Below are 13,782 nucleotides of genomic sequence, written 5' to 3' on the forward strand. Positions count from 1 at the left end.
TCACATACAGTCTCTAACACCAACATCAGATCTGTTGGGGGGGGGGGGGTTTAGGGATAGAAACTATAAAACACAACATCTTTGGGGACTCACATTTAGACCTGACATCGAAAAGAAAAAAGTATTCTGAAAGAATATATTCAAAGATTTGTCCTGCATTTTCACAATTTTTCAAAAATAGCAGACCTACAAGCTCGTAGCACGCCACTCTGTGGCGAGCTATGAGCTTGTAGATCTGCTATTTTTCAATAGTTAAAGTATAACATAATGCTTAATTAAAACACCAAAAGGGGTTCCCGTTCAGAATGAGTTCATCTGTAATGTTGCGCTGTTTAAAAGTTAAAGGTCTTCATGACGTCAATTTTTATATATTTTTGTTTTCTTTTAGGTTTTATGACCAAGTCTGGGGTTTTCTGAAGCCTTTTGAGCTTTAATGAAATAAATTGCCATCAGATCACTGTTAAGGGATTTTGACTGTCAATCATCGCCTCTATCTGCTGGCAAGATTTGTGGACGGTGACATCACCATCCACTGGCAAATTATAGCACCTTTTTTGTTTTTTAACTAATTCAGAAAACCACAGAAAATCCACTGATTTATTTTCTTTTTTTTGTTTCAGTAGCATTAATTTACAACAGCAGCAATAGAAATTATTCTATAACATTCTATTTTGGGAAGTTATTTTTTATGTTAAACTGCCCGAAATAGAATGTTGTGAAAATGTAACACAAAAAAACTGAATCAGAATCAGAATATCTTTATTGCACAAGACAACGAAATTGATTTGCAATCCAGCTCAGTGCATTTAAAACAAAAGACATAATAACTCTATATAAAATACATACATTTAAGGCATATTGCACAGTAAGTCCTTTTAGTCCATAAAGTGTCAAGTGTCAGAGTTCAAGTGTCAGTGTTTAGAGCTGCTCTGGGGTAGAAACTATTTTTCAGTCTGTTCGTCCTTGCCTTGATGACTTGAATGAGGTGAATGCTAGATACATACTGTATATGGCGTGGTCCTCTAGTCTAGAATTTAGCGGGCGGCTTGACCAGACAAAATAACTGTTAGGGAAACCAAACGGGTCATTAGCATTTAGCAATATGATTACAGGGTTTAGAGCTTGCTTTGGAGACCTGCCATGGGCTTTTGCATTGAGCCGCCTTCATCTCAAAACCACATCTTGCTCCCTATAGCACCACCAGCTACTGTATGGCCTTACTGTATGTCAACATACTGTAGGTAAGAGAGTGTTAGGGAAATGCTGCCGAGCGCTGACATTAATGCAGCACACGATTGAGGAAAGAAAATAACAAATCTGTTCACTGTGACATTACTGTCAAAGCAAGGGAAGCTTATGTTAATAGCTACCTTCGAGACAAATTGGATGATGTAACTTGTTTTCCTTCACTTTTGTCTCTTAGAGCACCCAGATAACAGATGGCTTTGCGAATCCCACACCATGACTTGCTATATTTTATCTGTCATTCCCAAGGCTAGAAGACGTGTTATAATCTGTTCCTGACGATGCCAGGGAACTGGTGATGGAAGGAATGAGGACGAAATAAATCTGTCACAGGGGATTGGGGAAGTTTTCAAAACTAAAATTACACTTAACACATTTTACACTTAGTTCTCCTGCCGACTCCAACTATACTAGTCATCTTTGTTTGTTTTAGGCCAACATTCCTGGTATCTGGTACTATTTTGGTATCACCTCCGTTGAGGTGCCAAGCCAGCTGAGACGATACCAAAAGGTGATGTAAAAACATTGATTGGTCAAGACAATTATTGTCACTTGCTTAATTTCGTACTTGTGTCACGGAAGCTCCAGAATACTGTTGACAAACGGTTAAAGCCATTGCAAATGTGAAATATATTGAGTAACTGCATGGCCCATTTCTCGTATGTTTGATAGATATATTTTGATTATAATTATTTAATTTACGTTATATGTGGACGAGCAAATCGGCTAGGTTTGTCCTACACATAGATTAAATTCCTATTGACAATGAATGGAGAATTTATGTATGTGTCTGAGCAAATTGGTATTTTTATTTGTGAGCTTGTAGATCTTGTAGATTTTCACTAGTTTGGGTCCCGGATAAACATCTAATTTCTCTTTTGGGTCACAGGCTGAAATGTTAGAGGTTAACCACCGACCTAGGGCACGTCACGTTAGCCTGACTTGGCCAGCCTCATGGCGGGGATTCACTGAACATTCCGGGAGGATTTCAGTGAATCCCCGCCATGAGGCTGGCCAAGTCAGGCTAACGTCACGTAGCCGAAAGGGATCAGTTTGTTTGGCCCAATGACTCATCTTGAGTAAGCAATGCGTTGTGGCGTGTGTGCTGCCGATTGTGAAAGAAGAATACATCTCAAGTGTTTGGAAGAGAATCAGATAACGGCACATATAGCATATGGCTGATCTGATCTGAGCCCATTATGTCAATGCCTTGTAAACGACACCATTGAGAGTCGGCAACATGATCCATCTCACAATAGAGATTAATACAGAGACGAAGCCGTCCTTTCTTCATGCTAAACATTTCTTTACTTCATGTGCAGTCCCATTGGGCATAGGCAGTATGTGCTTCTGTGCAATAACTGCTGTAACATTCTGAGCTACACATAGGCCAACACAACTTTACAAAAGCACGACACAAAACGAGGTCCCGTAGTGTAGCACATTACAGTTTTACATGCTTTAATAACATAATGAAATGGCGATAAATTATGTCAAATGGGAGTGGTGGATCGTTGCTGTAAGGATTTATAATTTTGCTTCTGGGTGTGGGGGGGTGGGAGTGCTAGGCTAGCCTGTAACCACGTGGAAAGCCCACAATGCAGCACTGCTGCGCTGGACAGGGCTGGCAGACAGACACAGCTGATGGCAGCAGCTCAGAGGGGGGATGTCATTCCCGTTCACTGATGCAGATTACATAAAGACTTACATAATCTTTCTAGACTTTACCACATGTGAGGCAAACACATTCCAGTCTCCATCGAGCACTGTGGGTACCGTCCCAATAACCTTTGTACAGTACATGGGGCAAGAACAGTCAATCCACGTGCCCCCATACCCCCCTTCTCTCCCTCCCCCCGTGTGCTTCATTGTTGCGAGGGGGCCAATTCCGGGCTTTATCAGCGGATGTGATTGCGCGGTGTTGACACAGAGAGAACCGGAGGAATTTTCGAATGACTAGAGCTCAAAGCCGGTGTTATTTTTTTTTGTTAGAGGTCCAGTTGGTGTGTACACGTGTGAATTGTGGTGTCTATAAAAGTCAGCGTGGAGGCACATTGACATTGGAGGGATGAATAGAGGTAAACAGGAATAAAAGCCTCATCAAACCCTGTTACATAATGACTCGCCCTGCTCTCACGGCGCCTGCCCACGCATTGTGCAGATGTTTCCCCCGCCCCCCAAAAAGGCGTCGTCTACACAACACTGTTTCTCATGGTCTCTCCTCATCTCTCTCTGTCTTTTTTCTGATAGCATTTCCCACCCTACAAGAATGTACATATATGAGGCGTGCTCTTATCATTGTACATCATCATGACGTAAAATAGTCACTATGACTATTTGCTCATCTTAAAAATGTGTCATATTTATGGAATTTCTTTGATTTCTTCATGAATGTTCAAATTACTAGTCTGACACTCGATCTGAATTTCCATTTCTTAATGGTAGCAATTCAGGGATGGAGCCAGGCTATGACATGACTAATGATCATTGAGTTGTGGTTTCTTTTCATGATTCATGATTTCTTTTGCCTTTTTTGGGAATGTTTTTTGAAAATGTTTTGAAATAGCCTAATTAAAAATAAAATGGAGGAAACTGTCCACAGCCCACAAATGGGTCCCGCAACTCCCGACCAAATGTTTGGGAAACAGTGCTCTAGGACCAAGAATTACACAAAATGGGACATGTTGTATTGCGCTCCACCTCATGATGTGATGTGTGTGACTGTGTCTCTGTGTCATTTAGTGACGGGGCACATTTAGTCAATGAGTCACATTTATTGTCCGGGTAGCTCAGTCGGTAGAGCCTTTCGACCTCAGCATTCCATCTCCCAGAGGGTCATGGGTTCGATCCCGGGCACCGCCAACTCGGCGTATGAGGAGCATTGTACGGCTTGATGTCGTGGCGTAAATACTGGGAGCTGATGGTAGGTGTTGCATTCCATCTCCCAGAGGTCTAATGCATTGAAACGGGCATAGACTCCATCTTCCAGAGGTCTAGCGCATTGAAACAGTGAGACTCCATCTCCCAGAGGGCTAACGCATTGAAACAGTGATAGACTCCATCTCCCAGAGGTCTAACGCATTGAAACAGTGATAGACTCCATCTCCCAGAGGTCTAGCGCATTGAAACGGGCATAGACTCCATCTTCCAGAGGTCTAGTGCATTGAAAAGGGGATAGACTCCATGTTCCAGAGGCCTAGCGCAGGACTCCTGCACACTGGCTGATACTGACAATAAGCCTCTCTGACTTAGTCACTGGTAATGCCCAGAGCCATAGAGTAGGATAGAGTTATGACAACTCTGTTCACTTCATGGGGCCTGGCCAATGGCGGCTCTTCTACATAGACTTCTATTGGCGAATAGGGACACCGGAAGTTTACGGAATACATTGGAGTCTATGGGCTCGTGCGAGTACATGAACTACGTGACCAGGCAGTTTTCTGCCCCTCAATGTCGCAACTCTGTCTATACATACTATATGGCTCTGGTAATGCCTTGATGCTTCACCCTGGCTGACTGTTCTCTCTCTCTCTTTCTGACAGGTGCCCCAACCTGCTGTCTCTGACCCTGTCCGGCTGCGGACACATCACAGACGAGGACGTGATCGGTGTGCTGCGGGCCTGCAGAAAGCTCCGCCGCCTCCACCTGGAGAACTGCGTCCGTATCACGGACCGCACGCTGCGTGCGCTGGCGGCTCACGACGACGCCTGCGGCAGCCCAGAGCTCGAAGAGGTCCGGGTGGACTTCTGCCGGAACGTCACACAGGCGGGGCTGCGCGCCGTCCGGGAGGGGAGGCCCGCCGTGCGGCTGAGCGCGGTGAGGAGCGGCGACATGATCCCCGACATCAGCAAGCCTGACGAGGAGAGGGTGCCGCTCCGCAGGACGACGCTGCTACAGAAGGTCCTGCTGTTCTCCTGATAGCGGCTGTTGATTTTAGCACCACATTTTGACTTTGAGCTTTAGTCCAGTCTCTTCAATAGTTTTATTTTAGTCTACTAAATCTACAGTTGATTTAGTCGACTCTAATGTATTCTGGTGGGCACTTGATGTCGTCGTAATGGCTGATTTTACATTTGCTGAAAATAGGGTAAAATTAAAATTACTCATCATACAGTAGCTTAGTTTCCATTTAGTTTTCGTCAGTGAAAAAAGGTAGTCGACGAACATTTTTCATCATAGTTTTAGTCGACAAAATCAACACTGCCTGATAGCGGTGCGGCTGCATAGCCTGGCATGGCCAGACTAGTATCACTGCGTAGATATTAGTCTGGAACTTCAAACTTCAGACTAGTATCACTGCGTAGATATTAGTCTGGAACTTCAAACTTCAGACTAATATCACTGCGTAGATATTAGTCTGGAACTTCAAACTTCAGACTAATATCACTGCATAGATATTAGTCTGTAACCTCAGACTAATATCACTGCACTTATTGTGCGGTTGGTTACAAACAGATTCCAACGCCACAGCAAAAAACCCTCACTTTGAATAGTGGGCTCTGATTGTTCACCCACAACTCTGGGGTGAGAGAAATGTAATTCGAGTGCCAGACCAATCTCCCCAGGGATTATTTTTTCTTTTCCTTTAGCAGATTGGTCTGTTTTCCAGGCTACCGGCTGCACGCATCAGTGTTGATTTCGACGTCGACTAAAACTACGACAAAAAATGTTCACCGACTAGGCTACCTTTTTTTATTGACAAACGAAATAAGAACTTAAGCCACGATGACTAAAACTATGACTTAATATACTGACAATCGTTAACAAAAAAAATTTGGCTAAAATATTAGGGAGGGACTAGTGGAGAAGAGATCAATTTATGTTTGGTTGCGCTCGGGTGCTCAGAAAATAGCAGATCTACAAGCCCACAACGCGTCGCAGCCGTGTAGATCGTCTATTTTCAGCATGCAACCAAGTGTAAAATCAGGCTTTATGTTATGATTCCATTAAGGCCAGCGAAAAGTAGATTTAGTCTACTTAATCCTATCAACTAAAACTAACTTACACCAAAACATTTCAGGTGACTAAAATATGACAAAAACTAAATGAAATGTCATTCAAGAGACTGACTAAAATGAAATCAAAATGTGGTGTCAAAATCAACCCTGGCAGCATGCAGGCCTTCCTCAGGGACCACAAGGAGGAGCTAGCTCTGCTCTCCATTCTGCTACTTTCCCCAAGTCATCACTGGCTAGGATTCTTTATTTTATGTGTGTCTGTATTTAATGGGAATGTTTGATACAACTAGTTTAAATTATTATGTTTTTTCACTTTTATATTTATTTTACATACACAAGTGCATTACTGTTCCTTTTATATGAAGAAGAGATTCTGCTTTGTGTTTGATTTATATTGAAAGTTCTTCTCATGAGGCCTGAGGGACAAAGTCACTCTTAATAAAAAACCAAAAACGGATGGCCTTTTGAATAAGAAATGAGTTCTTACTCATTATTCCCAGTTTTAACTAATGAGAAGAGAAGACATGAGTCTAGAATCTGCATTGCTTTTAGTACCTTCTGGGAAGAGTTCACTATTGAGTTGTGACAGCTATAATACATTGTTGGCCGGCGTGCACGCGAGTGGTGGGTTCAATTAATCGATATGGCAATGAATCGATATATACTCCAGACCAGTGCTTCTCAAAGTGTGGTCCGGGGACCCCCAAGTGTCATTGAGGCAGTTCCAGGGGGTCCCCAGCTAAATGATAGTTTGGAACCAAATGGACCCTTATGGATCTGTAACTCGGTGTACAAATGTTGAACACGTAACATAAATTTTACAATATAAATTGGGGGTCCCAGTGATATAAATGCCATTAAATGGGGGTCCATAGACCAAAACTGGGGGGTCCTTGAAATTAAACGGGTTTAGAATCACTGCTAGAGCCGTAAATATCTTCTCTCATGGGTGTCCCTATGTAATTGGCCCCATCTGAAAATATGTTGTTCCAGGGACTCACCCCTTGGAACAATTTGCTCTGAAAGAATATATATTCCAAAATTTGAGCCACATGTATATGATGTACCAAGTGCCGCGCTATGAGCTTGTACTAGATCTGCTATTTGGTTCCGGTTCATCATGCCTTAAGTAGCATGTGAAGTGTCAAACTAGGTGGTTTTCATGATTCTGAAACCATTCCAAGCATTAGTTTTGCACGAAAAATACTTCTTTGGCCATCTTAACCAAATGTGACCAGGTCAGCACATTTGGTCAAGTGGATATGGCCGATATGTTTGAGTATGAACAGCTGCATTACCACTGGGTGACCTAAAGTGGTAATGTTGAGCAGCCTACAACACACGCTTTCTCGTGCACACAGAAAGGCCAGGGAGGAGGGCTTGACACACACGCACGCGCGCACACACACTCACACACACTGCATCGCTCAGTTCGCACTGGTGAGATTTGTTTCTTCTTAAATAGAATTAGATTTTTATTTATTTATTTTGTAGATGTCGAAATTACTGTGTTCAGACTGAGAAGGATTTCCTGAAATCAGATTTGAAACCACCTCTTGTTTGTGTTGCTTATTTAAGACTTATTTATCTCATTTCAATCTGGATGTGGCACAGATGGATTTGGCTGCCAGTCTAAATGGGGCCTAAGAGGCTCCTCAATGTGTGGTCGGAGTAGAAGCAAAAAGTGCGTTGAAGAAAATGATGAATGGCTAAACAAGAGAAAAAAACCCACCTATGTGAACTGAGTGGTGCCACTGTACTTGTATTGTGATAGTTACTGTACCGTATGGTGTTCTGTACTGTACTGTGTAGCAGTTTAACGCCACCCTGAAAAATATGGGGTGGTCGTGCGCAAACTCAAAGTTTGATGCCGAATTGCAGATCAGTCCAGCTGAGAGAATACCATTGTTTTTGAGCGGTGCAGCCACTCTAGTGCACAGAAATAGCGTTTTTTCACCACCTAGTGTCACTGTTGTGTAGCCTAACACACACGTACAGTACGAGTACAGTACAGTACAGTACAGTACAGTACAGCGTTACTCAATACAGGACAGGTCTGATTTTTTAAAGTTGTCTACTCTGCAAGGCAGTCTAACCTCTAGATTACCTACCATAAGGCAAAAGGTTGTATTTATTTACCTGATTCAATAACCTGATAGATTTTCAAAAGCATACCTCTGTGATTGCACAGATAATAGAACAAAGAACACTGGTTAGCAGCCAGGCAACATATTATCTAAAAGGTTATAATTTTAGGCCTCAACAGTAATTCTGTAGTGAATCCCAGCTGCCAAAATCATTTATCATTATGAGTTCCAGGTGTGTCTTGGAGGATCACCTGGAGTCACATCCGGCCGTCTGCAGTATTTAACTAAAAGCAACAAGTCATACAGCAAAGGGCTTGTATGACTGGCAGACTGCATCAAGCCTTCCCTTCTCTGTTTTCGGCCCACTGCATGCACAAGGCCTTTTTCCCCCCCTTATCTTTTTCAAATAGCTGAGTGATCTCAAAAGAAGACAAACTGGAGAGACCTGTCTGCCGCACAGATGTTTGTCAGTAGAAATCAATGAATGTGATTATATGGCTCCATACCAAAGTATAGTAATTTGTTTTAAAGCTCTCTTTTTGTTGCCTTCCCATGTCTTAACCCATTTTGGGCGGGAACCCCTTTTGGTGTTAGCATTATGTTATGCTTTAGCTATTGACAAATAGCAGATCTACAAGCTCATGATAGCGCTCCACCGAGTGGCACGCTACGAGCTTGTAGGTCTGCTATTTTTGAAAAATCGAAGAACTACTGACATAGAAACATAGCTTTTTCAGAAAACTGTCAGGATGTAGAAGTCATTTTTAGAATCTGATCTCAGGTTCTAAATGGGTTTTAAGAGTAATTTTAGAAACCGTTATCTGACTCCAGCTTGTTTGAGCCGTTCCGTTTGAAAAGCCAATGAGTCATACAAGCCCTGCTACAGTACATACTGTATGTCCTCATATGACTTCTTAGCCTATATCTCAGTACAGGAAATGTGCGCATATGGTCCTAGTCATTTTGTGCCTGGCTTGTGCTGTGGGTGTGGAGGATGTGTGCATGCTGCAAACATCAGTTAAAATAAGCTGGAGGAGAAAATCAAGTTGGCAACTAAACAACATACGGTAACCAGAATGCTATCCGTGTGTGTATAGGCCTACATGTAGGCATGAATTGAGTACAGCTGTTATAGCTCTGAACCGGTGGCTGTGTCTCTAAATCAGGGCACCAATGAGGACACTTTCCAGTTTCCAGGGGGGTGGGGGTGTGCGCAACGTAGTAATTCAATCAAAATGTAGTCATTCAATCATTATCTGGAACCATAATAATACAACACCAGTGGAATTTGGGTCTGTGCAATAAGTCCTTGTACGTTTGTTTAAACATGAAATCCTCCCTTTATATGCATAGAATTCTGCTGGCAGATCCAGCAGCTGCTCTTGGCAGCGATGGCCTGTTTTATTTCCCTGTACCAAAGAGCTCATTCACAGTAGTATCATTGTATCATAACACCAGCCGTGACCTCATGTAAACCTTGCTGCAGGGATCAAATGAGGACTCCGTATGTGTGCCTGTCTGCATGAGGTGGGTGTGTGGACTCGGTGGGGGCTAGAAATGGCTGAGACAACTATTGCACTATTTTGACAGCAATTCTTTCCAGCTGCGAAGCAGAGCTGGTCTATTTCCTCTCGGGATGGCTTCCGCAACCAATTTCTCATTGGATGCTGCCTGTAGTCAGGACCTGGCGTCCTGATTGGCTGCCTTGTCTCTAGGCAACCAGACACTTTTAATGCCGGCAACATCCCCACGTCTAAATGGTCGCAGCCGACCTTTCAGCCAATGGGATAGCTCAGCCAATGGGATTGGGATAGCATTGCAGCCAATGCAGCAACAACACGTCGTGCGCCAATGTTATTTCACCAAGGGATTCTAGTCTGCTGATCCCACGACCTCTGCGGGGACCCCCATGCAGACTACCGCGGACCCCCATGGGATACTGTCTCCGAGGCCTGGTGGAGACGTATGGTATGGTGATGATGTCTGATGATGATGATGTATTGACCCACATGACGTTACAGGGGGCGGAATAATAAGGAACTAGAACGGTGCCCGTTGGGCACTGTCTGGCCTACTTCTACAAGTTCTGTGGTCGTGCTCGTACGAATGTACGTATGCTCGGAGGTATATATACTGATGTCAATGGTGACGTAATTAGGATATGTTTCAGAGTTGGGTGAATTAAAGGTATATTGGCTGTATACTGTCTGTAGCCAATGTCTGTCTGTATACATGTATGTAATCTCTATTACGTCACCATCGAAAGCCAGTTATACTCCGGCATTTACATATCTTCATTACGTCACCCTCAACATTTATATACGTCCGAGCATACGCACATAAAAGCCAGCTGTCCGCAGTATAGCACTTTCAACTTACAATTTACATACATGTATACATACATACTATTACCCAAACAATATTGAAACATATCGTAATTATCGTGATTTGAGAGTCCGTAGCAGCAAGCAGAGTGCGCAAGTATTGTGGTCGTGTTGGGAGTCGGGACGTATGCACGTGTGCTTGGGAGGTATAGCCTATATACTGGACGTTGATACCAACCAAGCATACGTACAGTAGGCCTACATAAAGCCAGCCGACTACAGTATAGTACTTTCAACTTACATACATACATACGTTACCTGGCTGTTACCCAACCAATATAGAAACATATCGTAATTATGTCACCATTGACAGCCAGTTATAACCCGAGAATATTATTAGATATCAGATTGTATGTAATCTTCCTACAGAACGTTAAATGGTTTGGCTGAGTAGTTATGCTTCATCAAGAGCTACCAACTTGCGAGATAACACACAAATAAGCCATACATAGTCTACTTCTGTACTTGTGTCCTCCAAACATGAAACCTATCTCAATTACATCAACATTAACAACCAATACGATTCCTTTTACCCCTCAAATGATCTCGAAACATAGATTAATAATGTCATGACTTGCACAAGCAGAGCGAGCAAGTACTGTGGTCAGCTGCGTATGTAGGCCTGTCCTTGGTGGTCCCTAATTGGCTGTTGATGGTGATGATGTATCTAAGGTACGGTGATCGGCTGGGTATGTATGTCAGGGTAAATATGGTGGTCCCTTATAGAGGGTATGCCTAGAGTGCCAAAAAAATACTTTCTGGCCCATACATCCAAACAGAAGTCATTTCTGACCATGTTAAAAGACATTAAACTCACTTTGTCACTCACTTTGCCACTCGATTTGCCACTCAATTTGCTATTCACTTCATGCATGCGCATACCCTCTATTGGCTGTTGATGGTGATGTAACTAAGGTACGTTTCAAGGTTGGTATAAGGTCAAAGGGTCTAAGGATTTAGAACAGCAGTTGTAATAGACATTAGGTTAAGTAGCAGTACTTGCACGCTCTGCTTGCGCACAAATAGGCTATGTATGGCCTATTTGTGTGCAAGGTGCAAGTTGGCACCTCGACTAGTTATGTCTGTGTCCCTTTTATGCCCATATGGAGTCAGGCATGCCCAAACATGGAGTCTATGCAGATGTCAGAACAATCATTGTGATGTCAGGCCGGCTCCATATATATTGCCACGGAAACGGTCGGTGGCGTGATGTCAGGTCACCCTATAAAGTATGGCGTCAGAAGCCATTCAGTGCAGTATTCCAGAGTTCCTCAGAAGTGTTCCAGAGCGATTACCTCAGAAGCGCCAGATCTAAGAGACTAAGTGCTAAGCCACGGCTAGACACGAAGCAGCGCCAGTCAGAGAGATCAATTCAGAAGATATATATAATAATATAAGCACTATAAAAAGTGGTACCCGCATCAAGATACTTTGGGCTCAAGCCACAAACCTACCAGCCCCTTGACAGCTGCCTATCAATATAGGAAATCGTCACCACAGAGATATATAATTTTTTATTATTCATCAATGTCTTCATCGTTATGCTAAAATGATGACTTCATCAGTGTAGTATCTCACAGATGTTATAGTTAATTTCCAAAGTGATCAAATTATTTTGTGCAATGAAATGGTCAGGTAGATGATGATAAAAAGGTGAGTACGTGAATACCAATGATAAGTAGGCCTACCATTTCAGGAATTATTTATTAATGAATTACATTGTTTCGGTACCTTGGTGTTTAAACTTTTAGCATTCCTACTTTCTCTAGTGTTAACTCTAAACAACTATCATAAGGTACTATCATAACTATCATCTCTCTCAATTCAATGCAATTTAAATGAAGGTGAAGTAAAACAGGCTAGTTCTCCGAATACCCTGGGCAGAGGTTGGGAGTCAGTGGGGCGAACGGTTCTAGAGTTACGTGGATTACAGATGTACCGTACGTACACACGTGGTGCATAGATAGATAGATAGACACAAAAGGTACGAAAAAGGAAAGAGAGAGGGAACAAAACCTGTTTAGACCACAACCTGAAGTACAGCGGAAACTGTTGCGCCTTTCTTTGTCCTTTGTTCCAAGCTAACTGCAGGTGCGTCGGTCTCAAAAACATGAAGGGGAAAATAAAGGAAAACTGGCAGAAAACGACAACTCGCTCGCTGCATTAATAATTAAGGAAGGAAGACTCCTATTAGACTTAAGAGTCGTTTGAAAATGTAATTTATTTTATTTTTTGATGCTCATCATAATATAGTGCTCTGTGCTCATAGTGAGTTAAAATTAGCAAATGTTTCGGTCCTGCACCAAAACGTGTGCTAATTTTAATACTCCAAGAGTGGTGCCTGTGTTGTTTTGTCAGAACAGGGCTGGGCCTTTTTACAAAAAGGCCCCCCTTTTAAATACATACACACATACATACTGTACCTACATACTGTACATACATTTCAGAAGTTGACACAGTTTTTAAGGACCCACTTTTAGGCCAGTGCAACAAAGAAAACTTTTGCCTTTTTTAAACCCTACCCATTTTAACCAAATACATACATACATACATACATACATACTGTACATACATACACAGTCATATATGAGATTTGTGGTCTGTTACATCACAGGCAAATCAGAGCACTTGTTTGAGCCTAATTATTCAGACGACAAAAAAGCTACTGAATGTTCAAAGTTCAGGTTTTTTGGTTGCAATTGAGCTTTGCAATTGAGAAGAACAAGAAGAAGAATGTATTCCTGCTCTAACTTCTGGTGATCTTTTCCATGGAGGGTTCATGATATTTAGGATTTCACCTCTTTTTGGTGTCACTGTCAATAAACTAATCCACCTGACCGGGATGAGAGAATGAATCAAATATAACAGTGAAAATGGTTTCCACTGGCTTTCCTCCAACGTGCCAGCTACCAATGTAAATTTTAATTTTAATTTCAAATATATTCCACCAAAGCGAGCAATTAAAAAACTAATCATTTTTAATGCTCTCTTCAGGTGGTTACAAGCCCATAGGGCGGTCCACACAGAAAAGGAGATTCATAAGGAGCATTTTTTTTAAAGATACGGTTCAAAGGATGAAGTCTTCTCACCCTGAAGTAAACAAGTTCC

At 42.4% G+C, this 13,782-nt stretch overlaps 2 protein-coding genes across 2 annotated transcripts in view; both read left to right on the forward strand.

Moving 5' to 3' along the window:
* Positions 1 to 5,473, forward strand: part of fbxl22 (F-box and leucine-rich repeat protein 22) — an 11,251-nt gene extending 5,778 nt beyond the window's left edge. The window contains exon 3 of the mRNA XM_080761911.1: positions 4,788 to 5,473. Coding sequence (XP_080618037.1) covers positions 4,788 to 5,163 — 376 coding nt within the window. The 3' untranslated portion in view covers positions 5,164 to 5,473. The remainder of the gene's footprint in view (positions 1 to 4,787) is intronic.
* The window catches only part of LOC308314334 (inter-alpha-trypsin inhibitor), a 114,061-nt gene that overhangs the window by 35,661 nt on the left and 64,618 nt on the right, over positions 1 to 13,782 (forward strand). The gene's annotated exons all lie outside the window — the stretch shown is intronic.

Source organism: Protomyctophum bolini (genome assembly GCF_963924005.1).
Source record: "Protomyctophum bolini genome assembly, chromosome: 4".
In the NCBI taxonomy this organism is placed as follows: domain Eukaryota; kingdom Metazoa; phylum Chordata; class Actinopteri; order Myctophiformes; family Myctophidae; genus Protomyctophum; species Protomyctophum bolini.